At 38.3% G+C, this 20,434-nt stretch overlaps 1 protein-coding gene and 1 pseudogene across 4 annotated transcripts in view; one reads left to right on the forward strand and one right to left on the reverse strand.

The window, feature by feature from the left end:
• TANK (TRAF family member associated NFKB activator) overlaps window positions 1-2,516 on the forward strand; it is a 137,480-nt gene extending 134,964 nt beyond the window's left edge. For all 4 annotated transcript variants that reach the window (XM_037850605.1, XM_037850604.1, XM_037850607.1 and 1 more), the window contains exon 8: window positions 1,687-2,516. In XM_037850605.1, coding sequence (XP_037706533.1) covers window positions 1,687-1,863 — 177 coding nt within the window. In that variant the 3' untranslated portion in view covers window positions 1,864-2,516. The remainder of the gene's footprint in view (window positions 1-1,686) is intronic.
• A 9,682-nt stretch (window positions 2,517-12,198) lies between these two features.
• Window positions 12,199-20,434, reverse strand: part of LOC119543731 — a 57,346-nt pseudogene continuing 49,110 nt past the window's right edge.

Raw genomic sequence — 20,434 nt, forward strand, 5'->3', positions numbered from 1 at the left:
AGAAAGATAAATATAGAATTTGAAGGTAAATTGGCAGTGAAGATTGGCTTACCAAGTTAAGAAGCTAAATTGTTTTTCTGAGTCCATTACTCACTATTTTATAGATCTTAAGAATTATCTTTAAATTGATAATCTTTTAATTATATCATACAAATATGATTGGTAAAGTACATATTAATCAGTTGTACTTTTTGTTTAAACTGCAAACAGTAAAATTTGAATCTGATTAACAGGATTTCTGCTTGTTTACTCAAAATTATTACTACTCTCCTTTTATCATGAAAGAAAGATTTTTCTATTATACCCCAAAATTCCATAACATCTATTTTAAATTTACTATTTTCTGTGATAAAATTGCTGCTTCTCACAAAAGGAACTAAGTGAGTGTTATTATAAGCCCTTCTGTACTGATATTTGAATATATCTTGGTGTCTAGACAGACTTTGTATATTTACACCAACTGTACACAGCTGTCCAGTAAAATGTTTATAAGAAGACAGTGATGTCGTGAAACGCAAATGTTTCAATTAGTAATATACTGTTATGTAAATGATTGGTTAACTAGAACGAAGGAAGTTAGTATGAAAACTAACGCTGTTTCAGATATTGAACTAGACTGTGTTATTCTAAAAACATATAAGTGATAGGAGAATGAAAGGGTCTCTTGAAATTGACTTATTGAGGTGATTCTTCTCAAAGTATCAGAATTTAGAAATATTTCTTTGGGTTCCTCTATCAAGGTAAGAAAGCAAATTTAAAAAGTAATGTGGCTTACACAATTTAGGAAAATAAAATATTCTAGTCAACAGTTATTGAGCGAGCATCTACTCTTGTACTAAATGGTATTTCTTACCCTTCTAGCTGTAAAAAAAAAAAAAAAAAAAGGCATTTATGTGTTCGTTATAGTGGAGATGGTCCTGTTGAATTATGATACTCCATAATTCTCAAATGGGCAATTATGGCAGGTCTCACTTTATCCTGACACAAGAAAGGGTAAGAAGGCCAAACTGTACCCTATGTAACAGGAGCAAAGTAAGAAGTCAGAAGAATGTATCAGATGTTAGATTCTGTTCAATGATTAATTTAAATATTTGAAGTTTCACAAAACAAAAAATAACCAATCAATGAAATTAGTTTACCAGTTTAAAAGAAAAAATTTTCCTTTCAGAAAACAGTGATTCATATGATTTATTACTTGCTTATAAATAGTGAAATTTAAATTGCTTTTGATTAAAAGGCATGTACATACATACATCATGTCTAGTGTATCAGGTGTAAATAAATACCCTATTACTTAAGGTTTCTATTATAAAATAGAAAAGATGGACTGTAATAAAAGAGCTTAAAGTATTAACTATTATTCCAAAATTATTGCTGTTGTGCTAATGGATATTAAAAATTGCAAGTCCTAAAGCTGGAATATTTTTTAATATGGGAAGACAAGAATGCGTGAACATGTATCCCAAATGGTTTTTAATCAATGTTCAGTTGTGCCCTTTGTGAAAAAGAGAATTGTCATGTCTTCATGCTAACTTCAAATGCAAAAGTAATTTTCTTTCCCATATTAGAGAATTTCAGCACTTGCTTTTTATTAAGGAATTTCATATTTATGCACATAACTCATTCAAAATGCAAATTGTTTTTAAACACAAATAACAGAAGATGTTTTTTATTTGTTTCCTACAGCCTGTTTGGAAGCCCTATCCTATTCAAGACAGTGGCTTATTGATATTAAGTGGTACAGACTCAGAACTGCATATACCTCGAGTATGTGAATTCTGTCAAGCAGTTTTCCCACCATCCATTACATCCAGGGGGGATTTCCTTCGGCATCTTAATTCACACTTTAATGGGGAAACTTAAAGACTCATTTGAGAACAGACATATCAAGTTCTGTGTGATGATTTTGGGTTTGTAGTGCTATAAATACTTGATTGAAAACGTAATTCAAGAACAGTTATAGAAAAATTCAGTGCCGCTTTTTGGCGCTTTCTTTTATTTTCTTTTAAAAGATCAGTCTGTACAAAAATGCAGTTCATTGTATTCATGTTTACAGTGTTACTACCATAATTCAAAATTATGTATGTGTCTTATGGAGTTATATAATCATAGTTCAAGTTTGTTTCAAATATCTAAGCTTATTGCTTGGATTTCTAGTTAGATTTGTTGGATTTGGTAATGTCAAATGTGTATAGGCTTTCTTTCATTTTCATTTAAAAATTTAGATTATTTATGCTATTGTGGTGTTCTTTTTGTATAAACTTTTGACAGAGAATTGCAGACAACATAAAACATCTAAATAAATGCCAAACCTAAGACATTTGTTGGCCAATGATAAAATCACTGGTAGAATTATTTAAACACTTAAGATTTTTTTTTTAATATACATGGTTTTAATTTTTATTATGTATATAGCTATATGATGAAATGAAATATTTAAAAAGTTACTTAATGTGATCATTAATGTATTCTTTGCTTCTGGGTAAAAAAAAAAGAATAAAGAAAATTTAATCACGTTTTGGTGAATTCCTTAAAATTTATATTTTCTTTTCAGTAGCCAGAATCACCAGATCTGGTAGGATTTTATTACAATTAGTTGATCACTTTAAATTTTAAGATTAGTTTTCAAACTAAACTTACTTTTAAAAACATTTGTATTTAATGGCAGCAAATCTAAAACTCTGTAAGGATTATCCATATTTATTAATTTAAATTAGAAATCTTCATATTCTTGTTGAGAAATTTGTTATTCATAGTTAGCAGCCTGATTGATTGCCACTGAAAGACATTTTAGAGAGAGGATACCAAATTCACAAGAATTTTAAAAATTTTGTTTTTAACATTTTTAAATGAAATGTCTCTTGTTTTTCTTTCCTATGATTCTTGCTTTTGAGTTTCTCTTTTCCTCTGATTTTAAAAAAACATTTGAGGCATGGCTTCTCTTTTATGAAGTTAACATTGGTTTGCCATGCTCTAACAAATTTAAGCCCCCTTGAAGCAAGTGTTTTGTGGTGGACGTTTTGGGATGGGAGAATTCGAACAGGCCCTTGTTCCACAATGAAGAGACTTAACTGGAAGAATGAGAATGGTGCCTCAACTTGACTTCTCAGGGTGCCAAGCACATCACGTTGACATCTTCCTCACCAAGGTGACATAGTGATTATTAGATATTCACTGTGAAGGGTTCTGAGGCATGTACATCTTTCTTTCATTGCCACTGGGGCTGAATGAAAATGCCTAGACAATTACCCAAGTCTCTTCCCTTCCCCCTGCCTCTCGCCCATTCAGCCTCCCCTCTCACCTACCCCTCCCACACACACTTCCAGAATTAAAAATAAAAACTTCCCAGCATGTTCCAGCCAGAATACACCACTGTACCTGTCTCCTAGAAGGGGATTCTTTTTCCCTTTCTCACACAGTTTCTTTTCACACAGTTGACACCTACTAGCCTGCTGACAACCAAAAGAAACTCTATAGCCCAGAAAGTGACTCAAAGTATACCATTTACCCCTCAACCCAGGCCTCCCCTTTTCCACTCCCACCACTTTTAGTAATAGCCCGGAACTCTTGTTTTCTTTTGGGTTCCAGGGCTACTTAAGCCCCAACTTCTGAGGGGCCGGGGTCCTCTTGAGCCACAGGAGAGAAGCCTGGAGAGCCGGCGTCTGTCATGCCCTGCCGTAGTGGCACTGGCCGTACGCAGCTCGAAAGGTGGAGCGGGCACTTCCTAGGTCTCCCCCTCTGTCCTTAATACTGAGGCGTGCAAGGGCTGCATCTTGACATCTGCTAAGCGTGGCCGGGTAAGAACAGCTCCCAGGTAAAAAAGCTGCACACGCGAAACGCTGAGTCTGAAAAACCACCCCCGCCGAGGCGAGGCAGTTGTGAGCGGGATGCCTGAGAAGTGGGAGGTGAATGTCCTCAGGAGGGCCCCCCCGGTGCAGCTTTCCCCGGAGGCTGAGGCTGTTGCCAGCGGGGACATCTGCTTTCTTACACTCCAGCCTGGCTCACCCCGCCCCCTCAGTCCCGGGTTGCGTGGTTATTTTACCAACACGAGGGGTGGGGGGAACGCGAGGAGCTAGAAAAGAGGTGGATGGAAGCACAGGAGATATTCTTCCCACTCCCCGGGTCCCCTCCTTCTTCCTTCACATCTTTTAACCTTCAAGGTAAAGACTTTATACATATGAAACAATAAGTGTGCCCGCTGGCTTCCAGGCCCGTCTTCTGCTCGCTGGGGATGCCGTGGGTGCCTGGTTTTGCTCTTCGCCCATCCTCCCTCTAGTCGGACCGGATTTCGGCGGTTCCGCTGGGTGCTGGGGCCGGCCGGGTGCGTTCAGCCTGTGGCTCCTTCTCTCCCAGGCTGCTGCCTCGACAGCTGCTTGTAGCTACAGTAATTAGACTGTCAGTGCTTGTTACAGGAGAGAGGGGAAAACAAGCTTCTGACAGCAGATTCCGAGACTCCCCAGTTTGTTAATTTCTAAGAGATCTTTAAAGCATTAATTGAGGTCTCCCCAAGTCTCCCCTCCAGTCCCTCTCCCCAACTCCTCCCTTCCCAAAAATATCTTTAGAAGTGAATTCTCTCCGTGTGGAAGTAGTGTTTCCCGCTGAAGTGCAAGCCCGCCCCCCACTCATGCACATACACTATTTTACGTATACATATATATGCAACATTTATACGCATAAGGTTAACTCTGCGAAGCCCTCGTCCAAACAGGAACCAAGACTGCATTTAAAATAATAATAAATAAAAAAATAAATAGGAAGGAAAGGGGGGAGGGGAGCAGAAGTCGGGAAGAAAAGAGAAAAGCAGCAGGCTGATTACGAGGTGTCAAAACTGCCAGGAGCAAGAAGGTGATAGCAATCAGGGGTGAGAAGAGTGCGGCATTCGTGCGGGGCAACTAATTATCCGTCTCATTTGAGAAGAGCAGCATTTGAGGCAGCAGCGTTCGCCTGCTGAACGGTGACAGATTGGCGCGGAGGAGAGGGGAGGTGTTAAAACAATGGAGCCGGGCGCGCGAGCGCTGCTGCATGCTAATCAGCCCTTCCTCCGCCTGCCTGCCGCGCTCCCTCCTTCCTCCCGGCCTCCCTCCTCCGCGCTCCCTCTCCCGCCTGCGGCGCTCACTCCCTCCTTTCCAGCGGGCCCGCCGCCGCCGCTACCAGCTTCCTGCTCCCTCGCTTTCCCGCGCGTCCTTCCCGCCGCTGGCAGGTGGAACCAAGCCACCGCCACCGCGTCCCACTCGGGCCGGGAGCCCCGCTCGTAGCCCCCGGCGGGCACCCTGTGCTAGCCCGGGACGCAAGCGTACAGCCGCAGAGCGCAGCTCGACGTTGCCCGCCCGCGAGGGCCGGGCCGGGTGCCGAGCGCCCACTCCCTGGACGCCTCTTAGGGAGCCGGGCGAGAGCCCGCGTTCTCCCTTCTGTGTTTTTATGTAGAGACCGAGGAGCCTGAGTTCTCACTCCCTCTCGCTTTCTCGTGGAGCACGGAAAGCGTTGGGCAGCGAGTGGGAACCGAAGCGAATTCGGGAAGAGCGAGGGAGCCAAGGTTGGGACGAGTGTCGGGGCCAGAAAGGCAAAGTAACGCTCCTGGATGGACTTGCAGATACCACGACTGGGTTCCGCCGTGGCCGCCACCTCAGAGGCCTCCCGCCGCCCCCGGCCCTCCAGGGAGCCGCAGCGCCCCCGCTGGCCCCGAGGCTAGTGGACTAGATCAGCCCCCAGCAGTCTACCGTGTTGCACCCCACAGACCTCAGCACCCTCCTCTCCCCATCCTACCAGAACCATAGGCGCACAGAGAACAAATAAAGGCCTCAGCATTAGCAGAGTTGTGCTTCCAAGGCTTGACCTCCTGACCCCAAGAGTAGACTAAGGAGCCTCCTGTCCCCTGCCCGAGATACACCACAGGACTGTCTGTTGAAGAAACCCTCCACCCTACCCCCTGCCGCCGATATTTTGGGGAGCAATGGGCAACCCGGGCATTTCTAGCTGCACAACTCCGGGCCTGGATGTTCCGCTCAGTGCCCTGGCCTAAGAGAGCTGGTAATAAACAGCAGGGCTGTGGCTGTCCCGCCACAGAGAAGCCGTCAGAACCTGAGCCTCTTTGCTGAAATTGTCTCCCGTACTCGGTGATGGAGGCAGGACAGGGACGGGGTTTTTTTTGACACAACTTTCCACTACTTTTTCCCTATTGTTGCGCTTAAAGCTTTTACTTAAAATACACTTTTATTGCTACTGTTAAAATATTATTACAGATGTACATAAAATAACCTGAGAGATTAAGAAAACACTTAAGTTCTTATGGCTGGTTTAAGGGAACACGTCTACCGAGAACTGGAAGGAATTTGGACTGAAGTATGACAGTGCACTTCCTTCCAACTTGTTGGGTGCTATTTAGGTAACCAGGTCTAAATTAACATCAGAAAACTTCCTTCTCCCAAGTCAAAGATGGAAAACGAAAACAGCTGAAAGATGATCTATGCAGTATATATTTTTTTCTCTGCAGACCCTTACCACTGCATAACTTTATATACACAATTGTTTATTTTTTAAAATCAATTTAAAATGTTAAGCTCTGATAAAACTCAGTAATAGATATGTGAAGGTTTCTTTATAGTACTTTCTACCCCTTATTGTTTCATTAAAAATGTACACAAAAATAAAGATGAGTCGAGTAAGTTTTGTTCTTCTTATATCATCATCATCATTGATCCTTGTCATATGAAAAACTACACAAATGCACAGTGAAGCATTTTTCTTTTTGGAATATGCCCAGAAATCTCAGTACAGTAAACAGACTGCAAAATTGTTAGGGTCTACTAAAATAATACCAAATGCAAAAAAGTTTTTAAATTAAACATTTTAAATTAAAAGAGTTACATAAAGAACTTTTTGTAAATAGATGTTAATGCTTTGGGGGTGTCACTTTTAGGAAAAACCACTAAGCAGTCCTCTGCCCTTAGTGCATCATGACTTTTCAGTGCTGAAGTATTTTTTGGCATTTGGGGAATTCCCTGGTATCTGAATCTGTTAAAATAGCAACTTAGCTAACAGCAAAAAATTTTTTAACTTTATATTTACTGACGTAAACTTGGAGATTCAGATGCCCCATCAACATCAAAATTAAGTAATTTATTAAATATTGAACCAGCCTTTTCATTTACCAATTCTATAGCAATAATTTCTCTCTTTCTGAAACCAAGAGCCTATAGAGCTCAAATAAATTTGGTTCAATTTCATGTTGCATTATGTATTTCTAATTTCTAATCAAACTACTTTTGGTTTTTATAGGTTTAGTCTAATTTCTTCTCAGTCTATGGACTTCACTAATTTGCATGATTGTTTTAATGCTGTATTTACAGATAAGTTTTTATTTGCACATAAGGACAAAAAGGTGAAGTGAAATTTGGTCCCAATGGAAACCTGTTAGGTTCCCTGAACATATGGCTCATTGGGCTGTTGCTTCCTTTTTGAGATCATTTTCCAAGAATTTTTAATATATACATCAATTTGACACCAGTTATAAAGAAAATATATTGACTTTGAAGATGCCTCCACCTGGGGCATATCTCTTAATAACAAACCATGTAGTCGGGTGTACCCCTGAATGTACAGATTTCCAGTCTCTGAGAACAGGGCATAATTTGAAACCAGTCACAACTGACAATTGATTTGCACTGTCTTTGGAATTAGGAAGTCCTTTGGGTTCTTAGAACGCCACAATGATTTGATTAAAATAGGTTAGGAGTGACTACTTAAAAACTCTTTCCTCAAGGCTTTGCTTTTGGAATCTACAATATTACAATGATTTCTCTCAGTGGATGCAAGTGATGTAAATCTCATTTGTTGAAAGTGTATGGTGCCAGTTTAAGACTTAAGGGGAAAATCACAGCACTTTGAAAAAGATGTAAATGTTCAATTGGTAAAAAAGAGGGGGGAACCGTACTAAAAACATGTGCCTATTTCTATTATGCTTAATTTGCTATTCAAAACAAGTTTTTCCTAATAAGCTCTATTGTTTTTTTCTGTTTTGCAAAATTTAATATGTGTGAGACAAAAACCAGATTCAGAATGTGAATGAAGTCTGTTTAGCGAAAGAGTGTTATGTAGCCTACAGTTCAAGGAGGGCCTCAAATTAAAAAAAATATCACCTTACATCACTGAGAAGAAATAAGGAAGCAAGTTTCATACGTCTTCATTTCTTAGAACCTGTTCACTAGACTGCCAATTTCTTCCACCCTCAGCTCCTCCTGGTAGGTGGATTTATACACTTAGAGTGCAGCAAGCGAACATTCAGAATGACAATATCACCAATATATACTAAATATCTTTAACTTTCACTTTATTTCAGTCTCTTCTTTTGGGCGCCTCGATCCCCAAATAGGACTGAGGTATTAAGTTCTCAAGCACGTTATCCCCTTTACCTGCCTGCAGAGGGTTGTCTTTAAGTCCCTCACGTTTCTCCAGGATATTTGCACTTGATCTGGAATGCCCAAATATTCCCTTAGAATCTGGAATGCCAAGGATAAGCTGGAGTGTGTGCTTTGTTGTTTAGAACTACATCATAAATAAAGTCAAAAATATCTTGCTGATATCCTTTAGAAGCCATGTATAAAAGAGTTATCACATTAATTAACACAAGGAATAACTGTTTTTACAATAACAAAATCTTAGATCGTCTAATCCAACTTCCTTTTTGTGCAAAAAATAAGAGGAATCTAAAAAGACTGAATGAGTTCCTCAAACTCACTCAAATGGCTAGAACTCATCTCCAGCTCTCATGCTTTGCAATCCACTATTTTTTCCATAATAATCCCTCACCTCAAAAAATACATATACTTTTCTACTGGCTTTCTACTTGTCTTCATAGGGTACAAATCATTATGTCAAAAGCCTTTTTACACAAAGAGACAAACTATTGGAATAAACCACACTAAACCACAAAGACAGTGGGGAAATTGACATTACCTGACAATGAGGTGGGGTTTATAATTCAGAGATTATTGATTTACCACCACCCTAAAAGGGCCCCAGCACATTTCTGCTGGGAAGAAGCAGCACCTTAATGTACTGAGTGTTGAGCATTTTTCATGCCAGCTTCGAAGAGGGAACAGCAAGTGTCGGGATGTATTTTTGTAGTTTTAGACATAAACTAAGATAAGAGACAAGGTAAAAAGGATTTGTACCTCTAAAGCATGGAGTTAAACCATACCATAACCCCCAAACCACAATGCTAATTTTATAATAATCTGAATTCTAAGCCAAAACTGAGTGTTTGGGAAAGGAAGGAAGGAAGGAAGGGAGGAAGGGAGAGAGGGAGGGAGGAAGGAAAGGAGGGAAGAAGGGGGGAGGGAGGGAGGAAGGAAGGAAGGAAGAATGGAAGGAAGAAAAAGAAAAAGGATGTAGGGATGGAGGCAGCGAGGCATGGAGGGAAAAAGAAAGAAAGAATCCAGCAAACCAGTTTGAACTAGAAGTCAGCATACGTATTTTCTAAGACTATTAAACCGGAACCTAAGCATTCCTTAAACCAAACAAATATTTCATTTGGTTCAAGACTCAGGCCTTCAAATATTCTGGAGGTGGCCTTGTAACTCAGGAAAAAGTCTCAGCCTTATATTACCTTCCCTTGAGTGCTGGTGAATAAACTCTGAAAACAGTTCTCATTAGACAAATAGTTTCTCCACTTGACGTTGTTAAATAGCACTAACTGCCAGTGATAAAGGGGCATCCTATGTGGGTGTATTCACACAACTTCATGCAATTGGCTTAAAAGCAAGTCTAGCTCACTGGGAATCCAAAGTATCAGTAAGGGTGATAAAGCTCACTTGTAAAAGCTCTCTCTAATCGGGCCTGGGAAAGAAATGCAAGCAGCAGGCCTCCTCCATATCACAGCTTTGTGACTCTCACAAACTCACACACACACACACACACACACACACACACACACACACGTCTCCAATATGCAAAAACCCACTGTTTTGTTTAGTTTTTCCTGGGATTTCACCACTGGTATTTTGAAAGCTTTTTCTTTCAGCATCTACAAGACCTGAATAAGACTTATTTCTAGGTTAGAGCAACTGACAAATTTCAAAGCAGATTATGCTCTACCTTCCTCACCTTTAGTTTTCAAGTCCCAACTTTGTTTTCTTTCAAAATAAACTTAAGTACTAATGAGTAGTGTGGCTCTATGGTGGGTGTTTTTTTAAGTTCACTATCCTGACATGAGAGTACCACTATAATTGACACTTTGCTTCCAGACATGCTATGGTGCCCCCTACTGGCCTGGAAGGACGTGCCTGAGGGAAGGAGGCTAGCTCATTTCCTAGTAAAGAATCAACAGTAACATCTTCACTTCCTCCTAAAATATAAGGACATTTCCAAGTTGTTTCAGTCATTTCTTCCTCTTCCACTCTACAATGTGCCTGGAAAAGTATACTGTTTAGGAGTAACTCATTTTCCTTTCCAAAGCAAGGTTCATTAAAAAGGTTCTCGATATCCTGATTTAATATACATCAGAGCATGAGCCTTGCTTCTTGCATGATTTCTTCAATAAAGTATTTTTAATTAGGATTGCCAGATTTAGCAAATGAAAATACAGGACACCCAGTGAGATTTGAATTTCAGATAAACGATGAATAATTTTTTAGTATATGTCCCATGCATATTTGACAGCCCTATTTTTAATATCACATTAACTATAAAGATATGAAATCAAGTCTCACTTAAATTTTAACAAGTTTTCTCTGGGAGGCAGGGGCGGGAATTGTGGGGAGCTAATATCCTTTTCACTGGCCAATGGATTTTTTTTTTTTTAATTAAAAAGGATTGTATTTACTTAGAAACATTCAGAATGTCAACAAAACAGCTGCAACTTTTTTTTCTTTTCTTTCCTTTCCTTTTTTTCCAATTACAGAATGGTATTCAGTTTTTGGATAAGCTGCATCAGAGACAACTGAAGATGAAAAAACCACCATCCCCATATATAACTAATTTGTGCAGTGCACCAAAAAGAACCTCATTTAAATTTCCATGCCAATTTACAGCTCCCACACTGTACCATGCAAGGTCAGTGGCTATTGTAAAGACCACCATGACAGGGCTATCTAAAGACACATTCGATAGTATGTTAACTATAGATTAAAAAGACATTGTACAGTTTAAAACAAATCTTACACAGCTTTACTTTTCAATTTGTTTTCTTTAGAAGGAGTGAATTGTGTACAGGGGTGTTAAATGCTTTATAGACAAGAAAAAGAAAACTATGCTAGAACCAACTTATCATCTTCTTTGTTTTCCTCCTCCTCCTCCTTTTACTGCTCTTCTCAGCCTTGATGACTCCTTTTTTGTTGCCCAGTCAGGCCTTCCTTTAGCCCGGTATGCAGCAATATCCTTTCTGTATTTCTCCTTCAGCTTAGCAGCCTTCTTTCCATAAGGCTGCTTGTCCTCTGCAGTGGTCTAATTCCACATCTCTCCCAGTTTCTTTGCAACATCGCCAATGGATAGGCCAGGACGTTTGCCTTTGATTTGTGGGCGAACAAAGCAAGAAAAACACCCAAGGAGGACTCTTGGGTGCACTGGGATCCTTGAACTTCTTTTTGTTTCCCCTTTAGGAAGGATATAGGTTTTTATTTCTCTTTCATAACAGGCTTGACCTCTTCAACCATGTCTTTAAATTTTCCTTTCTCTTTAGCAGGCCGGCCTGGCCTTCCTCTAAGTACTTCTTAGGAAACTGAAAAGTTGACTGAAGCATCCGGGTTCTTCTTCTTGTGCCCCTCCCGGCAAGTCTGCAAGGAGAATGCATATGATGCCATCTTGCTTCTCGGCTTCTGAGGGTCTCCTTTGACCATGTCTAGTTATTTTTCGTCGCGAGGCAGAGAGTCGCCCAGACCCCGCGCAGCTCGCACTTGCCCGGGTGGTGTCTCTATGGAGCTTAATGTTCTGCAGTTTGGAGTCTGTTGTTAGTGTTGTTGTTTGCCTTTCTCATTCCACGGAGAAAGTCTCAGTATCTCTTAGATATCCGCATTTGCTGTACACACCACTTCTTTCACTATTCATTATACAGAGTTTTCTATTGTGTTTAGATGTATGTTTATAGAGTCTTCTTCATGATAATATGGGCTTTTAAAAGAGAGGGAATGTTTATTACATTACTTCCTTCCTTCCACAGTTCCCTAGCATCCTTCTGGCCTCTTCCTCCAGGCTGGAGCAGGTGCGTCAGGAGACACTCTGGGAATTCTTCACGCTCCCCCTCTGACCCAGCCGTGAAGGGAAACTGAGCACTGGGGACCGGAGCCCCTGGAGGTGTATGGGAAGGGAAAGGAGAAAAGGAGGGCCTTCAGGTCCCTCCAGCGCTGCCGTGGGAAGGCTTGAGAGGGGTCGAGGTCCTACAAACCTGGACTGGACCGGAGACCTCCTTCCGGCGCCTGCCATGCGGGGACTGCGGCCCTCCGGGGAATGCGAGGGCGGAGACCGGACGCCTCGGCCTTGGAGACCCCACGCCCCGCAAGTGGCCGGGGGAAGCGCCTGCTCCCTGCGCCCGGGGTCAGGGGAGGAGGTGCCCAGGCCTTGCCGCGACCCGGCCGCAGCCGCTCCGCGCCACGCTTCAGCCGGGCAAGTCTTCCCCTCATTTGTTGCATTGTTTGCATTAATATGAATATCTTGTTCTGTTTGTTTTGTCTCCTGGGAGCCAATAAAGCTGTGAGTTTTTTCTTTACACCAAATGCAGCTCTACGGGCGATCAATCAATGGGTAGTCTTTGGATAATCTGTGAGAGTGAGAAATCTAATAAAACTAGCAACTAAAAAAGGAAGACAAAATCTATTTTTCTCTTAGGTTAACTACGTCAGGATTAGTGTGTTCCATTTCTGCTTCTTGAGGTGGGTTTAACTCTCGTTCGTGGGGTTTTTTTAATTCTGTTTTGTTTTAACAACTATTTAAATGTCAAAATGGGAGGGGGAGGAGATCTGAGGGGAGAGTGAGAAGAAAGAAGAGGGATGTTTAGAGGCCTCTTACATTTTCTGAGGTTTGGTCTGTTCTTGCAAGGAGAGAAAATAAAGTACTCTCTAACGTCCCAGCATATCAGAGAGAGGTAGGATTGTAATAAAATGGATTTTGGCAAGGAGGTCCTTCCTCAAGTTTCCAAGCAGTCAGGAAATGTAAATTAATAGTGAAGTTAGCTAAGTACTTATAATAAATCAAGTTGTTATCCCCCATCACTTGCTTTCTCCTGCCAGACACTGAACTTAATTCCCAAAATGCATTTTTGGAAGACCCCTCAGCTATCCTAAGCAGTGCAAGAAGGATGAGAAAGCTCTTCTTCCTTGGCTGCTGCAGTTCTCCTCACAGCACAATGCAACCGAAATCATTTATAAACAGATCAAAATAACAATCTGAATTATCTAACATTAACAGCTGAACTGAAGAGCCCAAGATTATGTGATGAATTGTTAAATTGCAGTAGCATTGTTTTGGATTGCTAATTAAAAAAAAAATAAGCAAACCCCATGACTCTAGATATGACAACTGAAAATACCCACAAATTATTTAATAAATGAAGCGTCTAACAACTTTAACACTTCCTGGTCGCCTTGTTAATAAATGTAATTTGAGGTAGATTTTTAAAATCTTCAATCTAAACAGTGAATTCATTATGCGCCATTCAGATCTCTGGATGCCTATGGACTTCTTGGAATTAGGTGTTAAATAGACAAAAGTGAACCAAACTGCCTTTAAAAGCACAGCATGACCATGTAATTCTTTTTCCAGTTTGTGGTAAAAAATGATGAAACTTCTTTCCAAGTAGCTATCACCCAGATTTAGTGTGAAAAGTAGTGTAATTGTAATTCACGCCATCAGGGTCTATCGCTGATAGACGATCAGCTGTTCTGTAGTGGGGAGAGGCTTTCTTTTCAAATAGGAAAGCTGCCAAGTGCTCTGCGATACCTCCAGCAAGCTTATCGGATTGAGTTCAGAGCCAAAACAGCAGCTGCACACATATGCAAATTGGCAATTAATAGTATAACATTCTGCAAAAAAAAAAAAAAAAAAAAATGTTAAAAAAAATTTTTTTAAGAAAATAGAAAGAAGCTACCTGAACGTTAACCTTAACTGTAACTGGGACTTTTAGCATGAATAACTAAGGATTAATTACCCTCTGGAGAGGATTTTCTCTTTATTACCTTCTCCCCAGCAGATCAAGTCTTTGTTGTCTTGCTGAGTTCTGTCTGTTTCATGGAACACTGCAATGAGCTCTACAGGAAGAAGTTTAAAACAACAACAAAAAAGCCCTTATATTTTGATACAGAAAAGGGGGAAATTAAGTCCTTTCTACTGATCATTCTTTCTATACACAGAGATCACAAAGCAAGAGCATTAGCATCCTTGTGAAAAAGACATTCTGTTCTGGAGTCATCATCTTCCACTACAGCTTGCATTAGGAACAAGCTTCCCATCCTGGGGTGCTGCCTGACTCTGTCTTGCTTTCTGTCTGTCTCTTCTTCCCATTGACAAGAATGCCGTTATAAGCTTCATTCAGCAGTTTGCAGAAATCCAGCAAGGTTTATGGTTTATGTTGCCCAGCATGTATAAACACAACATTCTCAAATGTTAAAATATATATATATATGAATTTGTTAAATTTCTTAACATCTTTGTCTCCAACCCCTCCACCCCCCAACCCAGTTCACACACATATACCAAGTACACTGTTTTTTCTGATATAGTCATACAATAGTTGTAGCTGGAATTAGGTTGACAACCTAAACCCCAAAAAGGGCCTGGCATTTTCACAGCAGTCTTTCCCCAATGCTTTGATTCTCCCTCTCCCGTTTCATTTTTATCTCTCCCTCTAGCACAGGGGTGGGGTGATTAGCAAATGTTTCAGATAATCTGTGAATTCTTAATAGTCATATTTCCATGTATGAAGAGCTCCCTATATCTGAGATGTGGCAGGATTCAGAAACCTTGATGCTGGGGTTTTTACAGATATTTCCAAGTTCCAAGAGTTTGAAATTTGGGTCAGGATCCCTATTCCCTTCAATGTATGAGGGTGAAGGAGGTTTTATTTTGCTTTATTTATCTGTAGGCTTCGGGGTGAGATTGTACCCAGTCCTGGCTATGTAACATGCACCATAAATTAAGAGTTGCAACCATTATTTCTGCCTTTTTCTTTCTCTATCACCTATATTTTTTAGTGTTATTACTTTCAGTTTTATTGCAAATCAACTATGTCTTTAGTTTAAAAACATTCTTGTTCTTACACTCTAGGTACATGTATAATCTGAGACAAGTTTTGGGTTGTTAATGTTCCAGTTGAAAAGATACTACTATACAATTTCACTGCCAAGATGGGCTTGAAGGGTGAATAGTTTTAAAAATTATAGGAAAACCATGTAGAATTCAAATATATTTGCTTTTATTTCTTGAAAATAAAAGACTTTTGGTACCTAACAATTAACATTCAGTTGCATTTGGGGTATAGAAAATTTTGAGCCCCTCGATAAGAAGGAAAAATTCTTTCTCTGTATAACCAACTCTCACTAATAGAGTGCACTTTTCTAAATATTTGTGATTAACAGAAATTGTTGGTCTGATTCCAATAGAAGCACTCTATGGCCTGAAGATTATAAAGGAATGGGAGAAAAAACATCAAGGCTAAGTTTAATTCATAAGTAAGTTATCATTTTTCTTTACTTGTAATCCAAATTAAATGCATTGTTAGACTTTTTTCTTACGATTACACGAAAAGTAGTTTAAAATGATACAGCAAGTCAGTTGGAAGTTACCTTTGAATAAAACAGATAAATAAGAATGCCAACATTCTCTCCTTCTCTATAACCTCATTAGCATGGTTTGTATAGACATTTGCATGTGAAATATAGTTAACAAAAATTACACAAAAGTAAATTTAGTCCTTTCGTGCCTACCTTTATGGTAAAACAGCCCATTTGGCATAGTTTGAAGTCTTCCAAGAAGCCTGGTTTCCACCTGGAAAATAAATCACTAAATTTGAATGTGTTACTATACTATGGTGAGTTGCCTATATGTTATATTTTATTTTAGTGCATATACTAGAAATTGGATTTAGAGTGTTCTAAAATTGTCATCTGTCAAGGTAAAGAATTATAATGATATAATTATATCTACCCAGAAAAAAAAGTATTCTAACTTTAGAATATTTTGGTGCTGTTGCAAATACAATGCATTTTTTAAATTCAAAAGATCGTATGTTTAATTGTCAAAATTTGAGATTAATTTAGATTAGCTATTACTATTATAATCAAAGTTTATTTTCCTATGCATTTATTGACTCAGATAATGCTTATACACAGGTTTTGGTATAATACATATACGCTATTGCAATATCTAACTGTTTTACTCTGCTTCATCTTTAAATTGTACTTAATCTCAAAATTTTCAGAGTTTGGTAAGTATAAAATAGTGATCAAATCATTGTTGCATTCTCAATTCATCAATATATCCTACTGTTTTAAATCATAAACAATTTGACTCTAAGTTCTGAGAATTTTGAGTAATCAGAGTGTTTCTTGTATGACACAAAATGTCATAGTGAGATGGTTGGTGAGATGTTGACGGTCAGTGAAGACAACACTCGGTTACCTTACCCAGATAGAAACTATGTTTTACAATGCTGCAGGTATACATGGGGAGGAGATGAAGGTGCGGACTATGGCTCAGTAAAAACCCATGACCACAGCTAGTGAAAAGAAGAAACCATGTGTCTCATTAAAACGGGCTTGTAGGTTTTTCTTCATCTCAGAGGATAATGCATTAGTCTCCTAAAGGAAACAATATTTTTTCCCAAAATGTAATTGTCTAAGCTGAGTTAAACAACCAGAACAGATGTGGTTTTGGAACCCTGAACTCTCAAGCCCAGAAACTAACTCACTACAATACACCCAAGTATTATACCACTTTCCTACTGATTATAATCTTTACATTTTATAAATGTTTCTTTATTTTCATTCTAAAGTGCATTGTGAATCCAGATGAATATTTATTGGATATCATCATTTGTGGGAGTGAAAAGAAGAAAAGCTCAAGTCATATTTTGAATGAGGAGCCATTACTCAGATGATAAAGTGGGATTGTCTTTAGAAAATCATTCCTCTAGGAGATTTTACATGGCCTTGGATTAATAGCCTAAGAAACAATGGTGATAAAATAATAATTTCTTGGTTAAGCCATTGCTCTGGGCTAGATGCCTCACAAACATTTCCTCACTCAATCTAATAACCACCTTATGAGAACAGCATTATTATCTTTATGTTACTGATGAGGAAAATGAGGCTAAATTTAAGTCACTAGCTGTTCAAGGGCAAGCCTCTAGGGCTGCAACACTCCAAAGTCCATGTACTTATCACAGGCTGCACTTCCACCCTGGCATTTGAAGGATAGAGATGTGGAGGAGGTGAGTAACCCATCTCTTTCTCCTCTTAAAATATGATTTTTCTTTTACTAAATCCAAAAGGGTCAATGGAGTGGCTTAAGGATTCAGCAGTACAGTCAAGATCCATTTGACTAGGAAGGCTTTATAAGACTGGAAACAGCATTGATTTGGCACATGCATAAAGACTCAGGCGATCTACACATCCATCCTCAAATTTAGCAACTTGAAGCAGTTAGTTACATGGACAGTTTTGTATGCATTGCTAAATGCAGACACAAAAAAATGCATTTGCAAAAAGAGGAAACCCAGTTAAACTAGGTTGCAAATTTGGCCCTAATTTAGCGTAGCATTTGTGATACATATAGGTTAGAGTGACATTTATATAATGGTGTGAAATATGAGAAAGTTCCAATGCTAGACACAAAGACTTTTTAAAATTGCTTTTGCCTACTTTGGTTGGTTTAAGAAACAGGAGGAAGAATTTGGTTTTTCAAGTGATGGGAAGCTTTTAAGGATGTTGGAACACTGTTCAGTCCCCTGGGGTTCTGCCTGCTGTACAATTTTAAATGTCTTTTAGCTAAAAAATTGGCCAATAAGGGAAACACAGAACTGAAATCTCTTCTTACTTATCTGGGAAGTGAGAAGCTATAGGTTACTAACAAACTCCAATTATGATAGTCAAATAAAGGATCATCTTTTGGGGTCAGAAAGCCTTTAAGCATTCCTCTTAGCTACTATTTCTGTTTAACTAGAGTAAGTAACTATATATTAGAATTGTACCTTGAAATTTTTGTCCTTCTACCTGTTGTAGATATAAGTTTCAGTTTAAGAAATATAGCCAGAGATGAGACTAGATAAATACACCATGTTTCGCATAATCGCTGCAATCATGGTACCTGAAACTAGTTCCATTTCAACAATGAGGACCACTGGAGGGCAGTGTTTTCCCCTTTGAGAACAGCACCTGGTTTCAGATGGAGAAACCTAAGATGATAAAAAGGCATCTTAGGTTATGGGAAATTAGTTGGACTTCTCATTCAAGCTGAGATTGGAATTTACCCCCTCCTAGTTACATGTTGTTCAACTTGTCGCTCATCATACCGTCAGCCAAATTAGTCGTACCTAGAATCAGATCCCCAAAAAAGATCATGAACAGTATTTGCTATTTGGTGGGGTGGGGGTGGGGGGGTCTTTTAATGTTTTATATTAATTAATCATTTGAGAATTGTGAAAAGTTTTATTGTCATTTCTAAACTGTCTATTAGCAAAATAAATAGATGAGCAAGAACAATAGTTTTCACTAGCTGCTTTGAACTTGATAATTTCAATATTTCATTAAGTTTTCATTTATTTTATTTTCATTATAATTTTATTGCATGCAATGTATGTACATGTGTTTAACACCAAATCGAAAGTCACCATTTTCTAGAAAGAATAAATGAAGACTTTTCCCTGAAGATAATCTGCTATATTTTATATGACTTGTTGCATAGGGATAGTATATGGAAAAATATTTAGAAATTTTTATTTAAAAAAGCACCCATCACTGAGTATCAAATTATAAAATTGAACTTATCTGTGTTTTGTTAATTAAAAATCAAACTGGATTACATAGTATCTGTGAGATCCATTTAATCCTTATTTGAAGGCATATCATATTAATTGAATCCTTTAAATTATAATAGTCATTTCATCTTTGAAAAAATGAAAATACCCCAGATTTTAGTTCTGTAACTTTGTCTAACAAAATATTTCAATGTCTGCATCTTAAACATTTTTAAAGTATTTGATCTTTATAAAATTATTTATGATTACAAAAGTAATATGTGTTTATTGTGGAAATTATGGAAATAACCAAAATAATAAAATAAAATCATCTATAACCCAACCACATAGAGATAATCACTGTTAACATTTTGGAGTATCTCCTTACAGCATATTTTTTTATGGAATGGTATATCCTGAAAATAATTAGGATATATGACATTATTCATTTGTGAGCTACATTTTTTTCACTTAAAATATATTAGAAACATTTCCCATGGCATTAAATATGTTCCAACAGAATTATTTTGAATGATTGTATAGCATTCCATAGCATATATGCACCATAATTTATCTAACAAGTTATCTAACACTGTATATCTAGGTGGTTTCTGGTTTCTCTATCTGATAAACAATGTTATGATAATCTTATTTCCTCCAGGCAAGCTTCCAAAACAGGAATTTCAGGGTTTTGTTTTACAAGTTTTGATAGATAAGGACAAAGTGTCTTCCAAAATGGAAGTGTATGAAAATGTCAATTTACCCATATCTTCACCAAGACTAAATGTTATCATATTTTAATCTTCTCTATTTGATGTTTGGGGAAAAAAAACATTTTGTTCTTTTAGTTTGTGTTACTTTGGTTACTTGAAAATTTTGATATATTTCATATGTTTATTTGCCATTTGTATTGTTACTTTTTGGCTCACTTATTCCTATCAATCATCATTTTTTTCTATTTTTAAATTAATTTATGAGAGTTCTTTATAATTCAGGATAGTAACACTGTGCCATACATTTTACAATTGTTGTTATAAGCCAATCTTTATCACATTTTGTATTGACTTCTTCATTTCTAAATTGTCAGTCTATCAAGTGTTTTCATTAAAATTTCTACCCTTGTTTGTACATTTAGAAAATCTTCCTCACAAAAGAGAAAACAAATATTCAATTTTATTCTTACCTTCATATTTGCTTGTTTTGTGTTCTGTATTTAATGCTTTTTTCAATCTGTAACTTATTTTGGTTTTTCATGTGAGGTGAGGATTTGATCATTTTTTCCAATTGTTAAGCAGTTATCCCTGCATAGTATTCTTCTTTCTTACTGACTTAAAAAGACTTTTGACTCAAGTTGAGAACTTTTATTTTCTAAGGTCCACTCCTGATATTAATTTCTGCTCCATTGATTTCTCTGTTCTTCCATTCTTATCACAATATTTTATTTATACACTTTTACATCCAGTAGTGCAAGTCCTTCTTCGGTAGTTTTTTCAAAGT

The sequence above is a fragment of the Choloepus didactylus genome, chromosome 9 (genome assembly GCF_015220235.1).
Source record: "Choloepus didactylus isolate mChoDid1 chromosome 9, mChoDid1.pri, whole genome shotgun sequence".
NCBI lineage: Eukaryota > Metazoa > Chordata > Mammalia > Pilosa > Megalonychidae > Choloepus > Choloepus didactylus.